The 22,188-nt window shown below is 46.0% G+C and overlaps 2 protein-coding genes across 2 annotated transcripts in view; one reads left to right on the top strand and one right to left on the bottom strand.

Moving 5' to 3' along the window:
- The window catches only part of ATP5MJ (ATP synthase membrane subunit j), a 425,762-nt gene that overhangs the window by 79,407 nt on the left and 324,167 nt on the right, over nucleotides 1-22,188 (bottom strand). The gene's annotated exons all lie outside the window — the stretch shown is intronic.
- The window catches only part of TDRD9 (tudor domain containing 9), a 123,236-nt gene that overhangs the window by 67,795 nt on the left and 33,253 nt on the right, over nucleotides 1-22,188 (top strand). The window contains exons 10-23 of the mRNA XM_049790470.1: nucleotides 2,948-3,009; nucleotides 8,437-8,491; nucleotides 9,016-9,100; nucleotides 11,381-11,438; nucleotides 13,072-13,176; nucleotides 16,846-16,943; nucleotides 17,436-17,567; nucleotides 18,002-18,167; nucleotides 18,244-18,307; nucleotides 18,520-18,583; nucleotides 18,774-18,818; nucleotides 19,439-19,492; nucleotides 20,016-20,132; nucleotides 21,077-21,184. Coding sequence (XP_049646427.1) covers nucleotides 2,948-3,009; nucleotides 8,437-8,491; nucleotides 9,016-9,100; nucleotides 11,381-11,438; nucleotides 13,072-13,176; nucleotides 16,846-16,943; nucleotides 17,436-17,567; nucleotides 18,002-18,167; nucleotides 18,244-18,307; nucleotides 18,520-18,583; nucleotides 18,774-18,818; nucleotides 19,439-19,492; nucleotides 20,016-20,132; nucleotides 21,077-21,184 — 1,213 coding nt within the window. The remainder of the gene's footprint in view (nucleotides 1-2,947; nucleotides 3,010-8,436; nucleotides 8,492-9,015; nucleotides 9,101-11,380; nucleotides 11,439-13,071; nucleotides 13,177-16,845; nucleotides 16,944-17,435; nucleotides 17,568-18,001; nucleotides 18,168-18,243; nucleotides 18,308-18,519; nucleotides 18,584-18,773; nucleotides 18,819-19,438; nucleotides 19,493-20,015; nucleotides 20,133-21,076; nucleotides 21,185-22,188) is intronic.

The raw sequence follows: 22,188 nt of genomic DNA, 5'->3' as shown, positions 1-22,188 counted from the left end.
CAGTTCAAGACTGGTTGAGCCCTCTAATTTATTGGCATACAATTCATGGCTGCCCTTTGTATCTTTCAGAAAAATAGGAATTTGTTAACTTCTCTTGAATTTGCTCTGTTACTGGGGAGTCACACTCACTTGGTTATAATGTTCTAGGCTACAGTGCTCACATGTACTTATTTGCCTGGTGCGTGCAGATAGATGCCACTCTGTTGTATGGCCTTGGTGTTGCCATGGGCTGTGTACCTTGCAGTGCTAGTGGCTGAGCACTCAGTCTCCATAGGCCTGGGCTGGTGAGGAAGGTGCTTTTGCCACCAAGCTGTCCCCAGTCCCCCATAGTCCTTTTTTTTTTTTTTTTTCCCCATGTCAGGATTGTGGATTCTCTGTGGGGTAGGTAACTGGGGACTTTTCCTCTGGGCCAAAGTTGGTAAAGATTGAGCAGTTGTTGATCTTTTTTTCAGAGCAAGGTTGTTTCATTGATTTTCCTCTGTTGGTTTCCTTTCTCTCTCACATTTGTTTCCAACCTGTCTTCATGATATCTTGGAAAAACCTGTTATATCCACTGTACCCTGAAGATACCAGAAGCAGAGGGGAGACACAGCATGACCATTCTTGGCTCTGCCACATGTACAGTGCCACTTGCCAGCTTGTTTGATTCCCAAGTTAATGTATAAGCTGCAGAGTGTGGGGCCCTTTTTTTGTCTGGGTTCTGTGGATAAATGGTGTCAGCTGGTAGGACAGTGAGACCATAGAAAGGAAATAAGTTTGGGAAGAGGCCACAATCCTATATTACAGCAATTAGATTCAAAGGGGAAAGGTATGCAGATAAATGTTTTATGCACGAAAATTAAAAAAAAAAAGATTTTAGGCTTGGAACCCCAGAGTGAATGTGGGGTCTTGAGAAGAGTGTTAGATTCTGGGTCTTTGTTTTCATGTACAAAAAAGATCTTAGTCGGAGAAACAAACAAAAAAAAAGATCTTTGTAGGCTAGAGAGGTAGTACAGCAGGTAGGGCACTTGCTTGGCATATTGTTGACCTAGGTTTGGACCCCAGGACCCCAAGGGTCCCCAGGAGGGGATATGGGGTTTCATTTTTTCTTTTGAGAACTGTGGAATAACCAAACCCTAACCCAAGATTTGGGAATATTAACTCTTCAAGTCTTCTGTAATTAGTGATCTTGGTTTTTGCACAGATCCTAGGACAGAGTGTCTACTGATTTCATCTCAGCATTAGCTGATGAGATAGAGCAACCTGCCCTTAGATCAAGATTGTTGCTGTTTTCTCATCATAGGGTTTCATATGAACCTACCCTGACTCAAGTTGGTGCCAGAGCAGTATTAGGGCCTCATGGGGTGGATGGGTGGGTTTGATTCCTGGTGCTGGTGCAGGGAACAGTGCCAGTTCTAAGGTTGGGATCGGGGTTTGGGGTTGGACAGTTGAGGTCTAAGTTGAGTCCTCATGACCCTATGTTTAGGGTGGAAGACATCCCTGTATTATAAAATTTATGGGTTCTTATCCCTATTAGGTAAGAACTTATTTCTATACAATGGATTTCCCCATTTTAATGAGCCTATGCAAAAAGGAATGATGCCATATGTTTAGTGCTTTTGGGGGATAAAAATGACAAGCTATACAATCTCTGTGTCCTGGTTTTGACCTGAGTTCTTATCTTATTAAGCAGAATCAAAACAAGCAAAAAAAAAAAAAAAAAAAGGGAGGGGGGAATGGAGGAGGTTAACTCTGCATATGGAAATAAATATACTAAGAGTTATAACTATTAAGGAAATAAACATCCAAAGAAAATATTGATATCCCCATTTAGTCTTTTGAGATAGTCTGAGGGAGGGGATTCGATTGAGGGCACATTTTCATCCTGCACCAGGGTCTTACGGAGTCTTTGAAATGGTTTGCAGCAGTAAGGGATCAGGTAGTGTCCTCAAGCTGGGGATCCCTCTGAAGCTGAATCCAGGTAGCAAGCAACAGTTCACATGAGGGGAGGTGGAAGAAACGGGCCACATAGAATGAGTCAGCACGAGCGGTGGCTGCAGCTTCTGCTGGGGCAAGAGATGTAGGGCTAAGAGGGTATCCTTTTGCTTTGGGAGCTGAGTGGCAGCGTACTGGGCAGGGGGACGGTTTCGGTTCCTGAGGAGTTAAGAACTGAGGATAAAGGGTTCAATAGGGAGAGGTAATGGATCAGGGTTGAGGGGGTGAGAGGATAGAAGTAGTTTTATAAGGTGGTGAATGGGGGGAGGGGAGGATAAGAGGGGCTATATACAATATAGATAGGGATTATTTACAATACACATTAGGCAAACAGAGGAGTCCACTGCATACCACTAACACCCACTTATAGACAGACACTAGAGATCTATTTATAGGTTGTAGTTGGAAGCCTGACCCTTATGGAATGGGTCAGAAAAAAATTAAAATCAAATAAATATTATTTATAATAATATTAACATTATAATAGTTATAATATTAATTATATATTATGTATTTCATATAACATATAATATATAAATATATAAAATAATATATAAATTATAATATTTATAATAATAAAATCAATAAGATTAGTATTAATAAAATTAATAATAAATTAAATTAAATAAATTAAATAAACACATTAAAATTAGATAAAAGAAATAAATGAAGAAAAAAATGGGTCTGGCACATCAGAGGGGAAAGGTTTTCTAATTTCTAGGCACTTTGTGCAGGGGTGGTGGGGTGAACTTTGCTAAATGAATCTTTTGGGGTTAGATTGTACATGGAATATTTTAGGATAACCATAATTTTCACGTCTAGAGTACTAAGCAATATGGTAGGGATACTATAAGAGAAGTCTACCCTATGTAAGTATTATCTACGGTGTCTTGTGCATCAAGGTTCCTTTCCTGAAAAGAAACTGACAGTGTCCCACTTGCATTTTTTTTTCCACATGCATTTTTAACAGGAGCAAGACTTGGTCAAGTGCCCAGTTTGTGTCAGAGCGAAGCAGTGTGCTAGTGTTTTTGCCAGGTAAGTGACATTCTTCTGGGACTTGACATTATGGTGTGATTGGCAATCAAGTTTGAAAATTCACTATTTTCACCATTTGAGTGAGTTATTTGTTCTTGAAGTGGAGAATATCAACAGATAGGATTTTTAGTTTGACATCATGCTGATCTCTATATTGCTAAAATGATTAATAGTGAAGTTAAAGGTTTGTGTGTGTGTGTGTGTGTGTGTGTGTGTGTGTGTGTGTGTGTGTGGTGTGTGTGTGGTTTTTGGGTCACACCCGGCAGTTCTCAGGGGTTATTCCTGGCTCCAGGCTCAGAAATTGCTCCTGGCAGGCACGGGGGACCATATGGGACACCGGGATTCCAACCGATGACCTCCTGCATGAAAGGCAAACGCCTTACCTCCATGCTATCTCTCCGGCCCCGAAGTTAAAGTTTTTAATTGAGATATAACTGACATATTAATTTTAGATGTATTTACACAATGATGTAATAATTGAATATATCACAGAAAAGATCACCACAAATTTAGCTAATGTCCATTACCATACATAGCTAAAACTTTTGTGGTTATTATTTGGAGGAGATGAATTGGGGCCATATCTGTCAGTGCTTAGGGCTTACTCCTAGTTCTCTGTTCAGGGATCCCTCCTGGTGGTGCTCAGTGCTCATAAGACCATGCTTAGTACTGGAGATCAAATGGATGGGCCTTGTGCCCTGTACTATTTGGGTTTTTGTTGTTCTCTTTCCCAGAAAACCAAAACAAAAAAACTTTTTTTTTTTTTTTGGAAGAGAGCTGTTCTTGTGGTATTGTCCTCAGTGTGGTACCCAGTACCTACCCCAGTGCCCACACATTAAGGCAGGCTCCTTTGGGGCATGGGAGCTATACTCTCAGACCCTGGTGATGAGATATTTACAAGCTGTATGCTTTGCATCTGCCAAATATAGAGTAGAGGATCAACTGTAGTTACCATGCTGACCTAGAACTTGAGTTTTCTTTCTTTCTTTCTTTCTTTTTTTTAGTTTTTGGGTCACAACCGGCACGCTCAGGGGTTACTCCTGGCTCTATGCTCAGAAATCACTCCTGGCAGGCTCCGGGGACCATATGGGATGCCGGGATTCAAACCACCGACCTTCTGTATGCAAGGCAAACGCACTACCTCCATGCTGTCTCTCCGGCCCCATGAGTTACATTTTTTGCAGGAAGTCTAATATTTATTTTTTAATAAAATATACTGAAGATATAAGAAGTGGTAGAATGCATGCCTTACACGTAAAAGGCAACAGTTGAAAAAATTTTTTTTTGGATTTTGGGCCATACCCGGCAGTGCTCAGGGGTTCCTCCTGGCTATCGGCTCAGAAATAGCTCCTGGCAGGCACAGGGGACCATATGGGATGCTGGGATTCGAACCAACCACTTTAGGTCCTGGGTCAGCTGCTTGCAAGGCAAACGCCGCTGTGCTCTCTCTGGCCCCAACAGTTGAAATATTTTTTTTTTTTTTTGGTTTTTGGTTTTTGGGCCACACCCGTTTGACGCTCAGGGGTTACTCCTGGCTATGTGCTCAGAAATCGCCCCTGGCTTGGGGGGGACCATATGGGACGCCGGGGGATCGAACCGTGGTCCTTCCTTGGCTAGCGCTTGCAAGGCAGACACCTTACCTCCAGCGCCACCTACCCGGCCCCCAGTTGAAATATTTTTGTGGTAGAATTTTTTTCACACCCAGCAGCACTCATGAGTTACTCCTGACTCTGCACTCAGAAATAGCTCCTGGCAGAATCAGGGACCCTATGGGATGCCTGGATTTGAACCACCGTCCTTGCATGCAAGGCAAATGCCCTACCTCCATACTATCTCTCAGGCCCCAATAATGATTCTGCCAGGTGTTTCCCAAAAGCAAACAGAAAAAAAAAAAAAAGCCCTCTTCCTTTTTTTTTTTACTTTTGGACCTCATCTGGCTGTGCTGAGGGATCACTTATGGTTGGACTTGGGGTATTCAGTTCCAAGGTGTGTGCAAGACAGTTGTGTAAGCAACTATATTATTTTTGACACCACAGTTTTTTCTTCTAGTGTACAGTTCTGTAATTTTGGGGGGATGTGCTGTTGATCAAATCTAGGTCTCAATGCCTACAAGGCATTTTAGATCACAATCATTAATTTATAGTTACAGAATTTTGGATGTTAAGGGTTTGGTGGTGCTTAGAGATTGTCCTGTCATGTATAGCAAACTCCATGTATAATTCTTACTCTTTCTCTATAGCCCACCAGTTATAGAAATTACATAGATTTATATATTTATGATACTGCTGCCATAATTAAGATGTAGAAGAACCCTGTTACTCTAAGCACTTTATCCCATTATGTTCCTCTCCATATTCTGCAACTACTATTTATTGAATTTCTTTTTTTTTTTTTTTTAAGTTTTTGGGTTACACCCAGAGGTCAGGGGTTACTCCTGGTTCTGCACTCAGAAATCACTCTTGGCAGGCTCTGGGGACCATACGGGATGCCGGATTCAGACCACCATCCATCCTAGTTGGCTGCGTGCAAGGCAAATGCCCTACTGCTGTGATTCTTCGGCCTCTTATAGAACGTTGTTTTTGTTTTTGTTTTGGGGGTCACACCCAGCATCGATCAGGGGTTACTCCTGGTTCCATGCTCAGAAATCGCTCCTGGCAGGCTTGGGGGGACCATATGGGATGCCAGGATTTGAATCAATGACCTTCTGCATGAAAGGCAAACGCCTTACCTCCATGCTATGTCTCCAGCCTCTCTCTATTGAAATTTTAATTTCTTGTCTTTTTTATTATTATTCTATATTTTCTTTTTCTTTTCTTTCTTTTTTTTTGTTTTGGTTTGGGTCACACCCAGTGGTGCTCAGGGGTTACTCCTGGCTCTGTGCTTAGAAATTGTTCCTGACAGGCTTGGGGGATCATATGGGATTCCGGGAATCAAACTCGAACTCGGGTCCATCCTGCAGGGTTTGGCTGTGTTCAAGGCAAATGCCTTATTGCTGTGCTATTTCTCTGACCCTGAATTTTTAATATCTCTCTGCCTTCCAACACTATTGTTTGTTAATACTTAGTGACCAGTGCTAGTGCACACAAGTGGCAGGGTTTTTTATGTTTTTGTTTTTGTTTTTTGGCCACACCCAGTGATGCTCAGGGGTTACTCCTGGCTATGTGCTCAGAAATTGCTCCTGGCTTGGGGGACCATATGGGACGCTGGAGAATTGAGGCTTGGGGGACCATATGGGATGCCGGGATTCGAACCACCATCCTTCTGCATGAAAGGCAAATGCCCTGCCTCTATGCTATCTCTCCGGCCCCACAACTGGCAGTTTTAATTGTGCTCACTGGTGTGTGTGTGGGTTACTCAAGAGGTTATGGTCCTTGGCAGGGGTTGATCTGATGCTCACAATGTGTTCTTTCCTCATAGGTCATGCTCCTTGGCAGTGGCTCTCCGAAGTTTTTTTTGTTTTGTTTCTGGCCACACCCAGTGGCACTCAGGGGTTACTCCTGGCTATGTGCCCAGAAATCGTTCCTGGTTTGGGGGACCATATGGGATGCTAGGGGATCGAAGCTAGGTCCATCCTATGTTAAGCACATAGCAAGGCAAATGACTACCACTTACACCATCATTCTGGCCCCTTCATCAGCCTTTTTAACTTTAATCTATGACTCATGATGCAGCCAGAAGCATATGTAAGGTTTATGTATCAACAATGTTTTATAATCGTAATGGAGACAGGTTAGAAAAGTCTGTGACCAAGGCTTCTTAAAATATTTTCTATTTGAGGGACCGGAGAGATAGCATGGTTTGCCTTTCATGCAGAAGGTCATTGGTTCGAATCCCAGCATCCCATATGGTCCCCCATGCCTGCCAGGAGCGATTTCTGAGCCTGGAGCCAGGAGTAACCCCTAAGCACTGCCGGGTGTGACCCCAAAACCAAAAAAAAATTTTTCTATTTGTAAAAGTTTTGCATACTTGGGATAAGAAATTTGGAAAATCTGGATCTAAGAAAGATAGTACAGGAGTTAGGGTACTTGCTTATATGCTGCTGACCTTAGTTTGATCCCTGGTAACACATAAGGTTCCTGAGCACCAATGGGAATTACTTTTTCCTCCCCAACAAAGGGAAAGAAAACAATTTGGAAATTATATGAGTGGGGAAGAAATATAAAATTATTTATATATTAGGAGCTGTAGAGATAGTATAATGCATAGGGCATAGGTTGCATCCCCAGCATCCATAAGGTTCTCCAAGCACTGCCAAGAGTGATTCCTGAGCACCAAGCCAGGAGTAATTCCTGAGCACCACTGGGGATGGCCCAAAAATGAAAAAAAAATTCATATAGCTAGACTCACAGATATTGTGTGGGAAGAGAAATAGGGAAGAGTCCCCTTTACTCTATTTTTGTTAGGAGTGAAAGCCATTCTTTGAGGGCAAAGGGCCAGTGGTCTCTTCTGGAGATATGTGGCCATTCAGGTTGATGGGTATGCGTTAGGTCCTGAGGATGTGGTGCCAAGACCCATCCCCACCTTCTTTCTGGTGCTCAGAGGCCTCCAGAGATATCCCAGTGATATTTGAGATTTAGGGATAGAACCTGGGACAGTCACATGCAAGGCATCTACCTTAACCACTGTTCTCACTCTCCCTGGTGGCCATTGTACATTTTTATAGGGGCATCTTTTGTAGTGCTGTTTGAAAACCATTCCTGCTAATAGTTGGCCTGGCAGACTGGGCCTGAAAGTTTAGTGCCAGGCTCAGCAGGGGGGGAATTACCAGGGTTGTACATGGTGATGCATGGGGAAAGGCTTGTGGTGTATGGGCTCAAATTCAGGGCCTCATGCATGCACAGGTATATTAATGGTCTTTTCAGCTGTCCCCAACTCTTAAATGCATTTCATTGAAATTCCTATATATTCAAGTGAAGAGGATAAAAGCAAATAAAACGGGGCCAGAGAGATAGCACAGCTGTAGGATGTTTGCCTTGCACATGGCCAACCCAGGATGAACAGTGGTTGATTCCTAGCATCCCATTTGGTCCTCTGAGCCTGCTAGAGGCGATTTCTGAGTGCAGACAGGTATAACCCCTGAGCACCACCGGATGTGCCCCTTAAACAAACAATCCCTCAAAAGACCCCAATAAAACAGGGACCAAAGGGATAGTACAGGGATTAAAGTGCTTGCCTTGCTGACAGCCAGCCCAGTTTTATCCCCAGTACTTTATAGCGTCCCCAGATCACTGTCATGAGCGTCCACTTAGCTCAGAGCTAGAAATGAGCCCTGACCACCACTGGTATGGAACCCCCAAACCAAAATCTAATAAGTACATTTATAAGGTCTTTTTAAAAAAAGATATAAACTTAACTTAAATGTTAGACTTTCATAGTAGATAATAAATAATTAATATTTTTCACCTTTCCACATTCTTTGTTTTCTAGGTCTGAGTGAAATAAACTATATGCATGAACTCCTTACAAATATGGTTCACAAAAGGTGTGTTTAAATGAAACATGTTTTTTATTTTATGTTTTGTGACCATAGCTGGAAGTAACCAAGGTTTACTCTTGGGTCCTCACTCAGTTTTGGATCCTGGTATAGCTGTGGGAGGACAATAAGGTGTTGGGGGTTGAACCTGGGTCATCTGCATGCAAGGCAAATGAACTACCTGCTGTGTTATTGCTTTGGTCTATGCTTGGTAGTTATTTTTTACTTAGAAACTGTTCTGTTGGGCTGGAGAGACAGCTTGGAGATAAGGTGTTTGCCTTGCATGCAGAAGGACGGTGGTTCGAAATCCTGGCATCCCATATGGTCCTTTGAGCCTGCCAGGAGCAATTTCTGAGTATAGAGCCAGGAGTAACCCCTTAGTGCTGCTGGGTGTGACCACCCCCAGCCCCCCAAAAAACCTGTTGTTTCTGCCTTAAGTTAAATGTTCTTCTCGAGGACTTGCTTCTCATCTGTGCATCTCATATATAGTCCCTTTGCGGATGAATATTCTGTTTCTTTAATGTGCTACTTAGGTTGCAGGTCTTTCCTCTCCATTCAAGTGTGACTCTGGAAGAACAGAACAACGTGTTTTTAAGCCCAGTGCCTGGATACAGAAAGGTAGGAGCATTGGGGAATCTGTTGTGAGCACAGTAGGTAGTTTTCAAGTTTCAATTTTTTTGCTCACTGTGCAGCTTCTTTATCACCTGAACCAACTATTCAGGGGAGTCATGGCTGTGTTTAATTTGCCTTTTAGTCTGTAAGTCAGTCATTGTGCCATTGCTGCTGGAGCTCTGGGCACGCTTTTTTTGTTGCATGTCATCCATCTAAGTCTGTTCCTGTGTCCTTATCACTGACCATGCTGCCCTTTTTGGTGCAAACCTGAATTCTTTAAATTTTCTTTATTATAACACTGCAATTTACAAAGTTCATAATGCAGTAGTTTCAGGTATTAAATATGTTCAGACTCCATTCCCACCATCATTGTGACCTTCTTTTCACCAGTGTCCCTAGATTCCCATCACCCTAACCTGCCTCTCTACAGGCACAAAGTTACTTCATATTATTGGTTACAGCAGTATGAATAAAGGGAAATGGAATGATCAAAACTTATATCAACAAGGGTCAATTTAAAATGGTCATTATATCTCTGTGGTGTTAACTAAAGTCAATGTCCTAAGGATTTACTTGGCTGTTTGTTTATTTACTTGTCTGGCTATTGTGAATAGTGCTGCGGTGAACATAGGAGTGCAGAGGGCTTTTCTGCATTGTTTTGGGTCCCTGAGGTATATTTCCAGGAATAGGTATTGCTGGGTCATGTGGAAGCTCAAAATTTTTATTTATTTTTTTGTGGGGGAGGCTACACCCATTTGACGCTCAGGGGTTACTCCTGCTATATGCTCAGAAATTGTCCCTGGCTTGGGGGGGACCATAGAGCCTTACCTCTAGCGCCACCTCTCCAGCCCAAGTTCTAGTTTTTTGAGCAATACTTATATTGTTTTCCAAAAAGGCTGGACTAGGCAGCATTCCCACCAGCAGTGAATGAGAGTTCCTTTCTCCCTACATCCACCCAGAACAGCTTGTTCTTGTTCTTTGTGATGTGTGCCAGTCTCTGTGGCATGAGATGATATCTCATTATTGTTTTGATTCGCATCTTCCTGATGATTAATGATGTGGAACATTTTTTTTATGTACCCTTTGACCATCTGTATTTCTTCTTTGAAGAAGTTTCTGTTCATCTCTCCATTTTTTCATGGTATTGAATGCTTTTTTCTTGTGCCTTATATATCTCAGATAATAGCCCCTTATTTGAGGCTGTTTTCTTTTTTTGGGGTGAGGGGAGAAATCACACCCAGCAGTGCTCAGGGGTTATTCCTGGCTCCAGGCTCAAAAATTGCTCCTGGCAGGCATGGGGGACCATATGGGACACCGGGATTCAAAACGATGACCTCCTGCATGAAAGGCAAACGCCTTACCTCCATGCTATCTCTCCGGCCCTGAGGCTGTTTTCTATATGCTTTTAAGAATTTGTAGAGCTGGGCCCGGAGAGATGGCACAGCGGTGTTTGCCTTGCAAGCAGCCGATCCAGGACCTAAGGGTGGTTGGTTCGAATCCCGGTGTCCCATATGGTTCCCCGTGCCTGCCAGGAGCTATTTCTGAGCAGACAGCCAGGAGGAACCCCAGAGCACCGCTGGGTGTGGCCCAAAAACCAAAAAAAAAAAAAAAAAAAAAAAAGAATTTGTAGAGCTGCTCAAGAGCAGCTCTGGGACCCTGACTGCCATCCAGTGGATTTGAGGGACAGTCTGACTCCCCAGGGTTGCTTTATTATGGCGGGTGGTGGCAGTCCCTGACACATCTCCCTGCTATTCTCTTGCTAATTGCCCATTAGCCCCTGGGCCACTCAAACAGCCCTGGATACCATCTTCCTGGCCTCCTTGCCCATACTTTTGAGCACCTACTTTTACTCTGAGGGGAGGCACCTTCCCAGGAAGGGCAGGGGTTAGGTGCCTGCATGTGGACAGGACTGCATGTGGGCTCTGTTATCTCTCAGTTGTGTGACTGACTGAATAGCTTTGCTTCTTTCTTTGTTTGCATTGAATGAGTAGTCATCCACTTGCCTTGCTATAGAAGTAATTGATGCTGCTTGTGGTCTGTTCCTCAACAGTTGAGAGGGAACTGAGGTGCAGACCCTAAGACCCACTAAAGAGTGGGAAGCTATAGCTTGTTGCATCCACACCTGCTGCTGTTTGCAGAAGCCCACACTTACACATTCCAGAAAACGGGGAAAGTGGCTGGTTTCAAATTTACTTCACAGAATTGTCAGATTGTGTTTTAATTTTTACCTAATGGATGCCAGAGTATACTGAGAATGTAGGATTGTTTACTCATTTTGTTTGGTAGGTTATTCTGTCCACAAACATTGCGGAGAGCTCCGTCACAGTCCCAGACGTCAAGTACGGTAAGAGCTGCCTCTATCCTCCTGGAGGCATCACCCGCTTGAGGGCTCCTAGTTCTCACAGGCAGTCTTTTGAACCTGGTGGTTGTTTGTGTTTGGGGTGGGGTGTTTGGGTGTGTATTTGTGTGTATATGTGGTATGTGTGTTTGGGGTGTGTGTGTATGTTTCCTGTGTGGCAGGATGGAGGTAGCTCAGGAGGTGGCCTTGTGCGCAGCCTTAGATTCTCATGCCCCCGGGTTTCTCTTGGGTTCCTATGTGCTGACTCTGGGCCCATGCTCGTGTACTGCCCATGTGGTATTGGGGGCTAATGATGGAGGAAATAACCCTTGGCTCATGGGGCTGCATTCTGGTGGGAGAGACAGATACTTTTTTTGTTTGTTTGTTTTGTTTTGGTTTGGTTTGTTTTGTTTTTTGGGTCACACCCGGCAGCGCTCAGGGGTTACTCCTGGCTCTACACTCAGAAATCGCTCCTGGCAGGCTTGGGGGACCATAGGGAATGCCATGATTCAGACTACTGTCCTTCTGCTTGCAAGGCAAAAATGCCTTACTTCCATGCTATCTCTCTTGCCCGACAGATACTTTTCTGCTTCAAATGTGGAATTTGGAGCCTACTTGATGTTGTGCCAGAGAATAAACCTGATCACAGTGATTGGGACAAATGCCATAGGAGCTTTTCATTGGAAGTGATGTTGGAAGAAGCCCCAAAGGATTGGGAGCACTCAGATATCTGGTTTGGGGGGAGATGTAGCAAGGAGGCTGGAGTGGATGGAGCAGTGGGCAAAGGGATAGAGTAGGAGTAGGGCTGGGGGCAGGTATGCAGTCTCCTAGTCTGACAGATCTAGGTTTGAATCTAAGAAAGACACCCCTGAAGTTCTCTCCCAGAATCTCGGACTAGACACTGCTGGTGGTTACCACGGTGTGTGGGTAGAGTGGCAGGGCATGTGGGCAGGCGGAGTGGGCACAGTGCACATATGGGCTCGGGCTCTCTGGGACCGGATATGAAGGACAGGTGGTCTGAGGGACTGCATGCCCCCCTTCCCCCCCCCCGCCTCTATCTGAGCCACTCAGAGCAGTGGGAGTTAGAGTGGAGAATACTGAGGGGCCAGGCCCAGGCTATGGACCTAAAGGGCCCCAGGCCTGTGGTTGGGGATGCAGGCAGTAGAGGGAGGCCCTCTGGGGGGCCGGGCTCCCTTGCTTCAGAGCAGATGCTTGAGAGCAGAAGCTGGTGCTGCTCTGGAGGCAGGCAGAGGGTGAGCGGGAGGGCTATTGGCAAGGATGGTGGCCCTGCCAGTGCTGACTGTAGGTGTGATAACCTTTGGAAACTATGGTAGGAAATGATGGGGTCAGGATGGTTGGAAGAGAGATCAGAAGTTCCTGAGAATGGTGGTTCACTGTTTTCCAGGGGACTGGGGGATGTGATGTGGCTGCTTGCACAGACCTGACACGCTGGGTGGGCTCTGTCACCTGGGCCTCAGACAAGCCCACTGCAACCCAGGCCCCTGAGCACCCACTTGGCCTTTCCCACACCTGTCTCTGTGCTGTGGAAGTGCTTTCCTGGGTGGGTTGTGGCTCTGTGCTGATGCTGTGCCACCTCTCTTGCCAGCAGGCCCTTTATGCTCCTTTTTTTCTATGGCAGTTATAGATTTTTGTTTGACTAGAACTCTGGTTTGTGATGAAGATACGAATTATCAGAGTCTGCGCTTGACTTGGGCTTCTAAGACCAATTGCAATCAGAGGAAAGGTGAGTCCTGACTGGGTCCTTCAGCTCCTTCCTCCCTGATCTTTGGTACTTTTGTTCTGCTGTGCACACCAGGAGGAGGAGTAGCCCTGGGTCCAGCAGGCAGTGCTCTGAGGACCTTGTCAGAGGTGCCTCTGGAGCTGTGGGCCTAATTGGCCCAGGTCACCCGGAATAGTCCTCCTCAGTGCACATCATGTTTGTGGTTTGATGTGGGGTAGGTGGGGTAGGGAGGGGGTTTCTCAAGCAGTATATTGTGCCTGGGGCCACTCTTGGTTATATTTGGCCCAGAGGTTCAATGCTCAGGCTGGTACTGAGGGCCACAGGGCCTCTCAGTGGTGCTCAAGGGCCATGGGGTGCTGAGATTGAACTCATGGTCTACAGTTGCTAGGCTTGTGCTTCTGACCTCTGAGCCATTCCTAGCTCCTCAGGGCACAGCTTTCTAGGGACTGGGAGGTAAGGCAATTTCATTGAGGGGGATAAAAGCAGAGATTGTTTTGAGATGTGGAGATTTAAGCCCTGCTGGCTCATCTGTCCTGATCCCACTGAAGGGACCCAGAGGTTTGAGAGGTAATCTGAGCCTCGGACTGAAGAGTGTCACTCTCTTTGGGAAAACTCTGGTTGGTGTCACACATTGTTAAAAATAGAAAAAAGAGGCTGGGGATCTAGCACAGTGGTAGAGTGTTTGCCTTGCACTTGGCCGATCCAGGACGACTTACAGTGGTTTGAATCCTGGCATCTCAGGATGCCATGCCTGCCAGGAGTGATTTCTGAGTGCAGAACCAGGAGTGACCCCTGAGTGTCACTGGATGTCACCCAAAAACCAAAAAAAAAAAAATAACAAACAAAAACCAACTTTGAACTCATTAGCCCACTATGCTTGTCCTCTCTACTGTCCCCCAACTCCCTAACATTACTATAATTGAACATGCACATAAGCCAGAAGTGGCCATCTTGGGTTAAGTTTGAGATTGGGGTGTTTCATCCTTTGTCTTTTGGTGGTTTTTTTTTTAATATAAAAAGACAGTTCACATGTGTTGGAAGGGGGATGGTGAAGCCTTTCTTGGCTAAGCCCAGCTCCTGCAGCCCCTATGGCCTTCAAGGTTACAGAATAATGGTGGAGAAATTCACAAAGCAGTCAGATGAAATTCCATGAGTCAGCTATCTTTATTCCACCGTACACTTCCTCACATGACTTCTATGCTAAGCCTTTTCCAAGCAACCACTCTCTGCTGCTTCTCTGGTGCTCTCTGCCTTATCTCCCTTTCAGCTGTTCTCTAGGCTTCCTTCCTGACTGACCCTTGATCCCCTTTGCTGACTCTACCTCTCCTTCTTATCCCTTCTTTCCCCAGGCAGACTCCTCTACCCACCCATTCCAAGTTGGGTAGTTCTGATCATTCAGGTGGGATAAACAAGGGGGAGGCAATACCACTTTTCAGCATGTTGAGAAATCTTAGAATTAGAAAATTCCCCTTAAGGAAGTGGTAAACTAATGTCAAGGTTTCTTGGGCACACTGCCTGCAATGTGCACAGTGTGCACCACTGCACAGTGCCTGCTGATGACTTGGATAACTATAGGTTGGCACCAGGCCAGGCAGGCAACTCTGCACAGCATCTCTGCATTATCTTCATCTTGACCTCGGGTGAAATCTGTGTGCTATGTGGTTAGGAAGCACAGCATCTCACCCCTCCAGGGAGCTCCTGGGCCTGTTCCCTTAGGGCTGTGCCCTGCTTCGCTCTCTGCCAACTCTGACCTGTTCCTGGCATCAGTGGTTCTGCCCCTTCAGGATCATACATCATTATACTTGGGTATCATGTGCCCTTTCAGATTGGCTGTTCAGGAGGCTGTGTGTGTCTGTCTGTCCCCCTAGGCTCTAACTGGTGTTCCCTGGACTATTGCTCTGTTGTGAGCCCTGTGAACAATTCCATTTCTTGGTGACTACAGGAAAAAATCACTGTGAATATTTATGCCCAGACCTGCATTAGTGCCTAGGTTGATTGTTGCCCAGGAGCACAATTACTGGGTGATACAGCAAGAATCTACTTTTGTGAGGAACCTCCCCAGATCATCACCTAAAGCTTGTGCAGTTTCCTGGAGGAGGAACCACACCTAGCAGTGCTGGAGATCAAACTCAGGACCTCACAACATGCCGGGTATCTGCTGTCACTCAAGCCACACCTCCCAGAACCCAGGACCTGTGCTATTCTTGCTCACCAGAGATGACAAGATTTGTTTTTACCACATTCGCATCACCATTTGTTTCCTATTCCACATTCATCAGGCTGCTGAGAGCTCCTTAAAAGTCCACTGGGCACCTTCAGTGGCACCATGTGTCTCTGTCCTTTCCTTGGAGTAGTTCCAGGTCCCTCTTCACTCCGTTTTTCATGGAATTGTTTGGGTAGTGAGCTGTTTTCTTTCCCTTAATATTTGGGCCATATCCAATGGCATTCAGGGCTTACTTGTGGCTCTGAACTTAGGAACCACTCCTCGAGGTGTGTGGGGGATCATATGGGATGTCGAAGATTGAACCCAGGTTGACCACATGAAAGGAAATGCCCTAATCACTGTGCTATTGCCCCTGATAGTGAGTTCTGAGAGTTCAAGAAATGAAATTTTAGGCCTTTGTTTAATTTGTTAGTATTTTCCCCCCATAACCTGTTGTTTATCTTTTCATCTTCTGAGCAGAGTGGGCCTTTGAAGATTTTGTTTATTTACTGTTGTTGGGCCTGGCCCACACTTGGGAGCCACCAGGGTAATCCCCCCCACCCCCTTTGGTTCACACCAAAGGGGTTGCTCCTGGCTCTGCGCTCAGAAATTGCTTCTGGCAGGCTTGGGGAACCATATGGGATGTCGGGATTCAAACCACCATCCTTCTGCATGCAAGGCAAATGCCTAACCTCCATGCTATCTCTCCGGCTCTACCAACAGGGTAATTCTTAAGAGCATTTGACACTACGTGGTGCCAGGGAGGTTTCTTTATGATTCCCATAAAAACGAGAGCATCTTTGGTCTTTTTTTTTCAAGTTGCTTTACTTGGCCTGCTTGCTTCACTCTCATTTTTGAAGTGGAAGGCAAGATCTCCTCCTTTCCTGAATTCAGGTTCATGTTCTGGGGGAGGTGCTGCTGATGTGGTCAGCAACGCCTTAGCCGGATTCTTGGGGGAGGTCTGTTCATCCCAGGCACTCCTTTAATGTCAGCTAACTTCTATGCCCCCTTCCTATTCTCCCCCCTGGAGATTTCCCTTTGTTTTCCAATAAAGTAGATTCAATTCTGCTTGCAACATGATCCCAAGTGAAATAGTCTATGTCTGGGCAGCTCTGGGCCAGCCCTCCCCTGAACTCTTGGCACATGACATCCCTCAGCAGCATGATCGGGCATGTAGGAGTGGAGAGAAGCCACCGTACTCGGTCCCTATGTGGCCTTTCCCACTTGCACACACAGTGATGGTTGCAGACAGCTCTGCCCTGGGCCAAGACCACTTCTTTAGGGCAACGTGTTGGCTTCACTGTCACCGTTGCCTGAAAGTCTGCACCAAGCTAACGATGCATGCCAGCTTCCTCAGTGGTCCTGGTTGGAGACTGAGGCTTCTCAGTGTTTAATAAGAATCTGAAGTTTCCCTTGATGCTTAGGTTTAATGCTTCCTGCAACATTGTATGTATGTGTCTCCCTTGCAGGTCGAGCCGGGCGGGTGTCTAAAGGGCACTGTTACCGTCTGATCCACAGGGACTTCTGGGACCACTGCATTCCCAACCATACTGTTCCTGAGATGCTGGTAATCCTGGGGTCAGGCCAGGGTGCACTGTTGGTAGAGAAAAGACTAGCCAGCTCTAGGGTTTAAGTGACAAGGATGGTATTTAGTAAGGTGCTCTAGAGAGGTTGGGTTTCTAAGCCCCTTTTAGCACACACCAGGCTCAGGGCAGGTCTAGATGTCAGTCGTGTGTAGTGTGAAGCTGAAGAGGCATTTTCCCTCTTTCATTCCAGGGCTCTTCTGCTGTATCTCACTATGTTTTCCACTCCCCCTAGGGCTAAAAGTGCAGTCAATTTCTCATCCTCTCTCTGCTCCTCTCTATCTCTTACCTCCTCTTCTCCCTCTCCCCATTCCTTTCCTCTCAACCCCACTTCTTGCCTCTGGCTCATCTCCCACCTCTCTGCTTGCTGCTCTGTCTCTTCGCTGGCCCACTTCGATTCACTGTTCTGTCCCTGAAGTGCTCGTTGGGTCCATGGACTTTCTTTCCCTTGTTCTGATTCTGTTTGTGCTTTTCAGCGTTGTCCACTAGGAAGCACGATACTGAAAGTGAAGTTACTTGACATGGGTGAACCCAGGGCTTTGCTGGCGACGGCCCTGTCCCCGCCAAGCCTGAGTGACATTGAGCGTACTATCCTTCTCCTAAAAGAGGTACTGGGTTGGGGGGTGGGTGGCATACTTCAGACTTCATAGTGTACATAGCTATTGGGACTTTGTTTTGGGGTACACTCTGGTGCTCCTGGCAGCATGTGGGGGGGACCACGTAGTGCTAACTAAGGACTGAACCTGGGCCTGCAGTGCTGGTGCTCAGCCCTCCTCGACCACCTGCCCTGGTCCTAAGCACAGAACATGGAGCATGTGTCTGAGCAGCTGTGCTATGACTCTGAGCTCAGGGTGCTGGCTTGTTACCTCCCCTTCCCTTCCTCCCACCTTTACCTCTCTTCCTGACAAAGTGGCTCTGTGGTCTAGGAAGCCATGTTGGCCTAGAACCTTTGAGCTCTTTCTGCCTTGTTGGACTGCCTTTGGTGTCCATATCCCAGAAGAGCCGGGGTGCGGGTGATGTACCCAAGCATTTGCTTTCCCAGGTGGGCGCACTGGCTGTCAGTGGACAGAGGGAAGATGAGAACCCCCACGATGGTGAGCTGACCTTCCTCGGGAGGGTGTTGGCCCAGCTGCCTGTCGACCAGCAGCTAGGGAAACTCATTGTCCTCGGGCACATCTTCGGCTGCCTGGACGAGTGTCTCATCATAGGTGAGGTACTGCTGCAGTGGTGGTCTGGGCTTGGTGGGGGTACCTAACCACTCACATCTTCTGTTTCTTCTGCTAGCCGCAGCTCTCTCGTTGAAGAATTTTTTTGCGATGCCTTTTAGGCAGCATCTTGATGGATATAGGTACTTGACATTTATATATATATATATATTTTTTTCTTTAATTTGGTTTTGGGCCCACACCTGGCGCAGTGCTCAGGGATTACTCCCGGAGGGTGTTGAACCTGGGTCAACTGCATGAAGGCAAGCCCTCCCCATGTACTGTTGCTTGGGCCCAAATTCCTATTTTGAACCCTGTTTAGTGGCGGTAGTGACTTTTGTGCATCTGCTTCTAGGAACAAGGTGAACTTCTCTGGCAACAGTAAGAGTGACTGCATTGCACTGGTGGAGGCTTTTAAAGTAAGTGTTCTTGGGAATGCTTCTCTCTGCCCCCTGCTGCCCTTACACACCCTTCTGCCAGGAAGGTGGTTGTGAGATATCCACCATGACCTTTGTCCCATGTTTCTGAGTGTATCCGAAAACCTAACGTTGGGGTGAGCATGTTGGAACTGGAGATGTGATGAGCCTGAACTCTGGTGCTTCCTTTTAGACCTGGCAGTTGTGCCGCCAGAGAGGAGAGCTGCGCCATCCCAAGGTAGGTAGCTGTGGCCAGCGCTGGTACTTATTGTGGGTTCCCTGGAGAGGACATCCCCTCCCCACCTTGTCACTGTTCCTGAATAGAGTTAGTGCCAACACTAGAACTAGAGGCCTTTGCTTCTACTTTTAGCCCTGTTGTAGTACTATGCTAGGGAGAGTGTAGCCTTAGCTTCCTCGAAGGAATAGTGGGGAGACATGCTCATGTGTGAGCGTGTGTCTGTGTGTCCTCACGTGTGTCTGTCTTTGTCTCCTATACCTAGAAGTATGTCCTCCTACTGACTATGAGTTACCTTTAAGGGGCAATATATTAGTTTGCTTGCTGGCAGTTTTCAAAAATAACCTTTTAAGGGCTAAAGTGGTGGTTCAAGTGGTAGGGCATCTGCTTTGCACACGCTAACCTAGGACGGACCGTGGTTTGATCCCCCAGCTTCCCATATGGTCCCCCAAGTGAGGAGTGATTTCTGAGCGCATAGCCAGGAGTAACCCCTGAGCGTCACAGGGTGTGGCCCCAAAATCCAACCTCCCCCCAAAAATAACCTTTTAAAAAAATACGGGTGTTGTAGTAGCCAAATTAACTGATTTGTTACATTAATCAATTATGCTTTAATGTATTTCAAGGATGAACTTGATTGGGGACGGTTAAATTACATTCAAATCAAGAGAATTAGAGAGGTAAGTTGTAAACTCTTTGCTTATCAAGCACTAAGGTATCAGCAGTACAGATAATAATGAGGGTTCCGAGAAGGATACCCCATTCCAAAGTCAGTTTTATTCTACATATGCACAAGTAAAAAGCAGTTCTTTTTATCTACCCCAGAATTTTATTTATGTCATAATTATTTATAGTATAAATCATCTAATTTATTTTAATAATTTTTAAATTTTAAATCTTAATAAATTATTATACATTAGCTAATTCTTATATCTTTATATATATTATAAGGAATATTAAACATTTTAAAGTTACCTTTAGAAATCTTAAGATCTCATATTAGAATGAGAAAAAAATACTTGAAAACCTCTTCTTTTTTTTGCTTCGGAGTAGCTGAATGCTTGTGCTTCTCTTCATTTCTTGGGTTGAATCGTGGGATGTGGGTCCCTGAGACTTCTGTAGCTCGTTGGGGCATTTGTTGTTGTGGGCATCTACTTCCTGGCTGAGATGCTTAGACGTGGACTTGCACTGTGCTTGGCTCAGGTGGCTGAATTATATGAGGAACTGAAGAATCGCATCTCACAGTTCAACATGCATGTGGACTCCCAGAGGCCTGTCTTGGACCAGGAGTATGTGTACAAGCAGCGCTTCATCCTCCAGGTGTGCTGCTTCTGCCTGTGTTGAGTTCAGCCACTGGGTTGTGGGTGCAGGGAGAGGGCAGTGAAGGACACTTTCCTCCTTCCAAAGACACGACACAAGGCTGCTCCAAAGGAGATTCATGCTGTGTTTGGGAATGGAGAAAACTTGCAGATTTTCATCTCCTGAGTCTTCCTTACAATGGGGGTCTCTGTGGGTGCCCTGGTGAGGTCCACTTTAGGACAGGAAAGATTTCAAGTCATCTTACTCTTCCCTTACGGAAATGCCTCCAGGCCTTGGGACTTGGAATCAGCTGCTGAATGGACAACACCATCTAGGAATTCTCAAGAGATGTGTTCCAGAAAGTACCTAGAGCTTCCTAAACATTTCGGAGATGTGATGGCATGAATGTGTACACAGGAGAGAGAGTGTGTACATGTGTGTGTGTGTGTGTGTGTGTGTGTGTGTGTGTGTCTCGAGCGTGAATGAGATGATGCTGGCAAATGAGCCTTGGGGCTCAGCTTATTTGAAGGTTGTGTGGGGAACAAGTCTCCCATGGTTGTGTGTCTACTGTGGGTTTTCAGTGACTTATCAAGGGCTCTTCAGAAGTGACTATAGATGTTGCCTATTGCCTGGATCTATCTCAGTGCCCCTTGTGAGATTTAAAATTCAGGCAGTGTTGACCACTGGCAGTGAGTCTGTTGAGGAGAGGAGTGCGGAGTCTTTGTGGCTGTTGCTATGGTCCGTGTTTGCTAAGCCTTGTTCTGAGCCTTTGAGAAAGTATATGTGGAAAAGTACCAGGTGCCTGTCTGGGGAAGATCCTGCTGAGTGAACTGAATTCCTTTCATTAAAGGCCATGAGTTGACCTTGACATCACATACATCACATGTTCTTTCAGTATAAAACAGGATATTATTAATGGCCTGTAAAAATAACGCAGTTGTGCATAAAAAGGATTTTTCTTCTAGGTTGTATTGGCAGGTGCTTTCTATCCAAATTACTTCACTTTTGGGCAACCTGACGAAGAGATGGCAGTGAGGGAGCTGGCTGGAAAAGACCCAAAGACAACCATTGTGGTAGGTAGGGCAGGAGGGCAGCATTGATTCTTGGGTGGATATTGTGGATCTTTGTTCAATTCTGCAAAATCCTGCTAGCACATGGTGTGTCATAAGACATGTGGCATGTGGGGTTGAATGACACAGCCTTTATTTAGTGAAGGGATCAAGAGCCACATAATCAGCAGTTAGTCATGCCATGGACAGAGAGAAAATCCTCAGGAGCTGTGCTTGCTGAGGGCCCTTCCAGGACTATGGGATGAGATGGGATGGGGAGGCCTGGACCTCACACAGCTGGGGTGGTACTCTTATCTCTGCCATGGCCAGTCCCCTTTGCATCCATCTTCAGGGGCTTTGCTCAGTCTCAAAGCACGACATTCTCGTCTGAGCGTGCCTCAGCCATCACCTGTGTCCCCTACTATGGCAGTAGAGTCCCGGTGTTGGCTTGTAACTGAACTTCCTGCCAGTGCCTTGGACTAGACAGGTCAGGTCAGCTCCTTCCCATCAGAGTGCTGAGAGAGGTTTGATGTTGGGGTGAGTGGGAAGTGGTCCCTTGTATCAAGAAGAGCATTTTTCTCACATGGCCAGGCCCTTGCTCCTCATAGAGAGCTGTGAGGCTTTAAGCAGATATATATTTGGTAGCTTGACTGTCGTAAGGCTGGGGAGAAAGGAAGCATCTGACTATGGCCCAGTAGTAGAGTGCATCACCCCAACCCCCACCAAACCCAAGAGTCTCCGTTTTCCTTCATTTTTCTGTATTAGACTCTTCCAACATAGGAAGAGTCATAGGAATCCTCCTCCTCCTCCTCCTTCTCCTCCTCCTCCTCTTCCTCCTCCTCCTCCTCCTCCTCCTTCTTCTTCTCCTCCTCCTCCTCCTCATTCTTCCTTCTTCCTTCTTCTTTTTTTTTTTTTTTTTTTTTTTGGTTTTTGGGTCACACCCAGCAGTGCTCAGGGGTTACTCCTGGTTCTATGCTCAGAAATTGCCCCTGGCAGGCATGGGGACCATATGGATTTCCGGGATTCGA

This window comes from Suncus etruscus, chromosome 17 (assembly GCF_024139225.1).
Source record: "Suncus etruscus isolate mSunEtr1 chromosome 17, mSunEtr1.pri.cur, whole genome shotgun sequence".
Lineage (NCBI taxonomy): Eukaryota > Metazoa > Chordata > Mammalia > Eulipotyphla > Soricidae > Suncus > Suncus etruscus.
The sequence above is the reverse complement of the archived record's forward strand: the minus strand, read 5'-3'. Positions and strand labels throughout refer to the sequence as shown.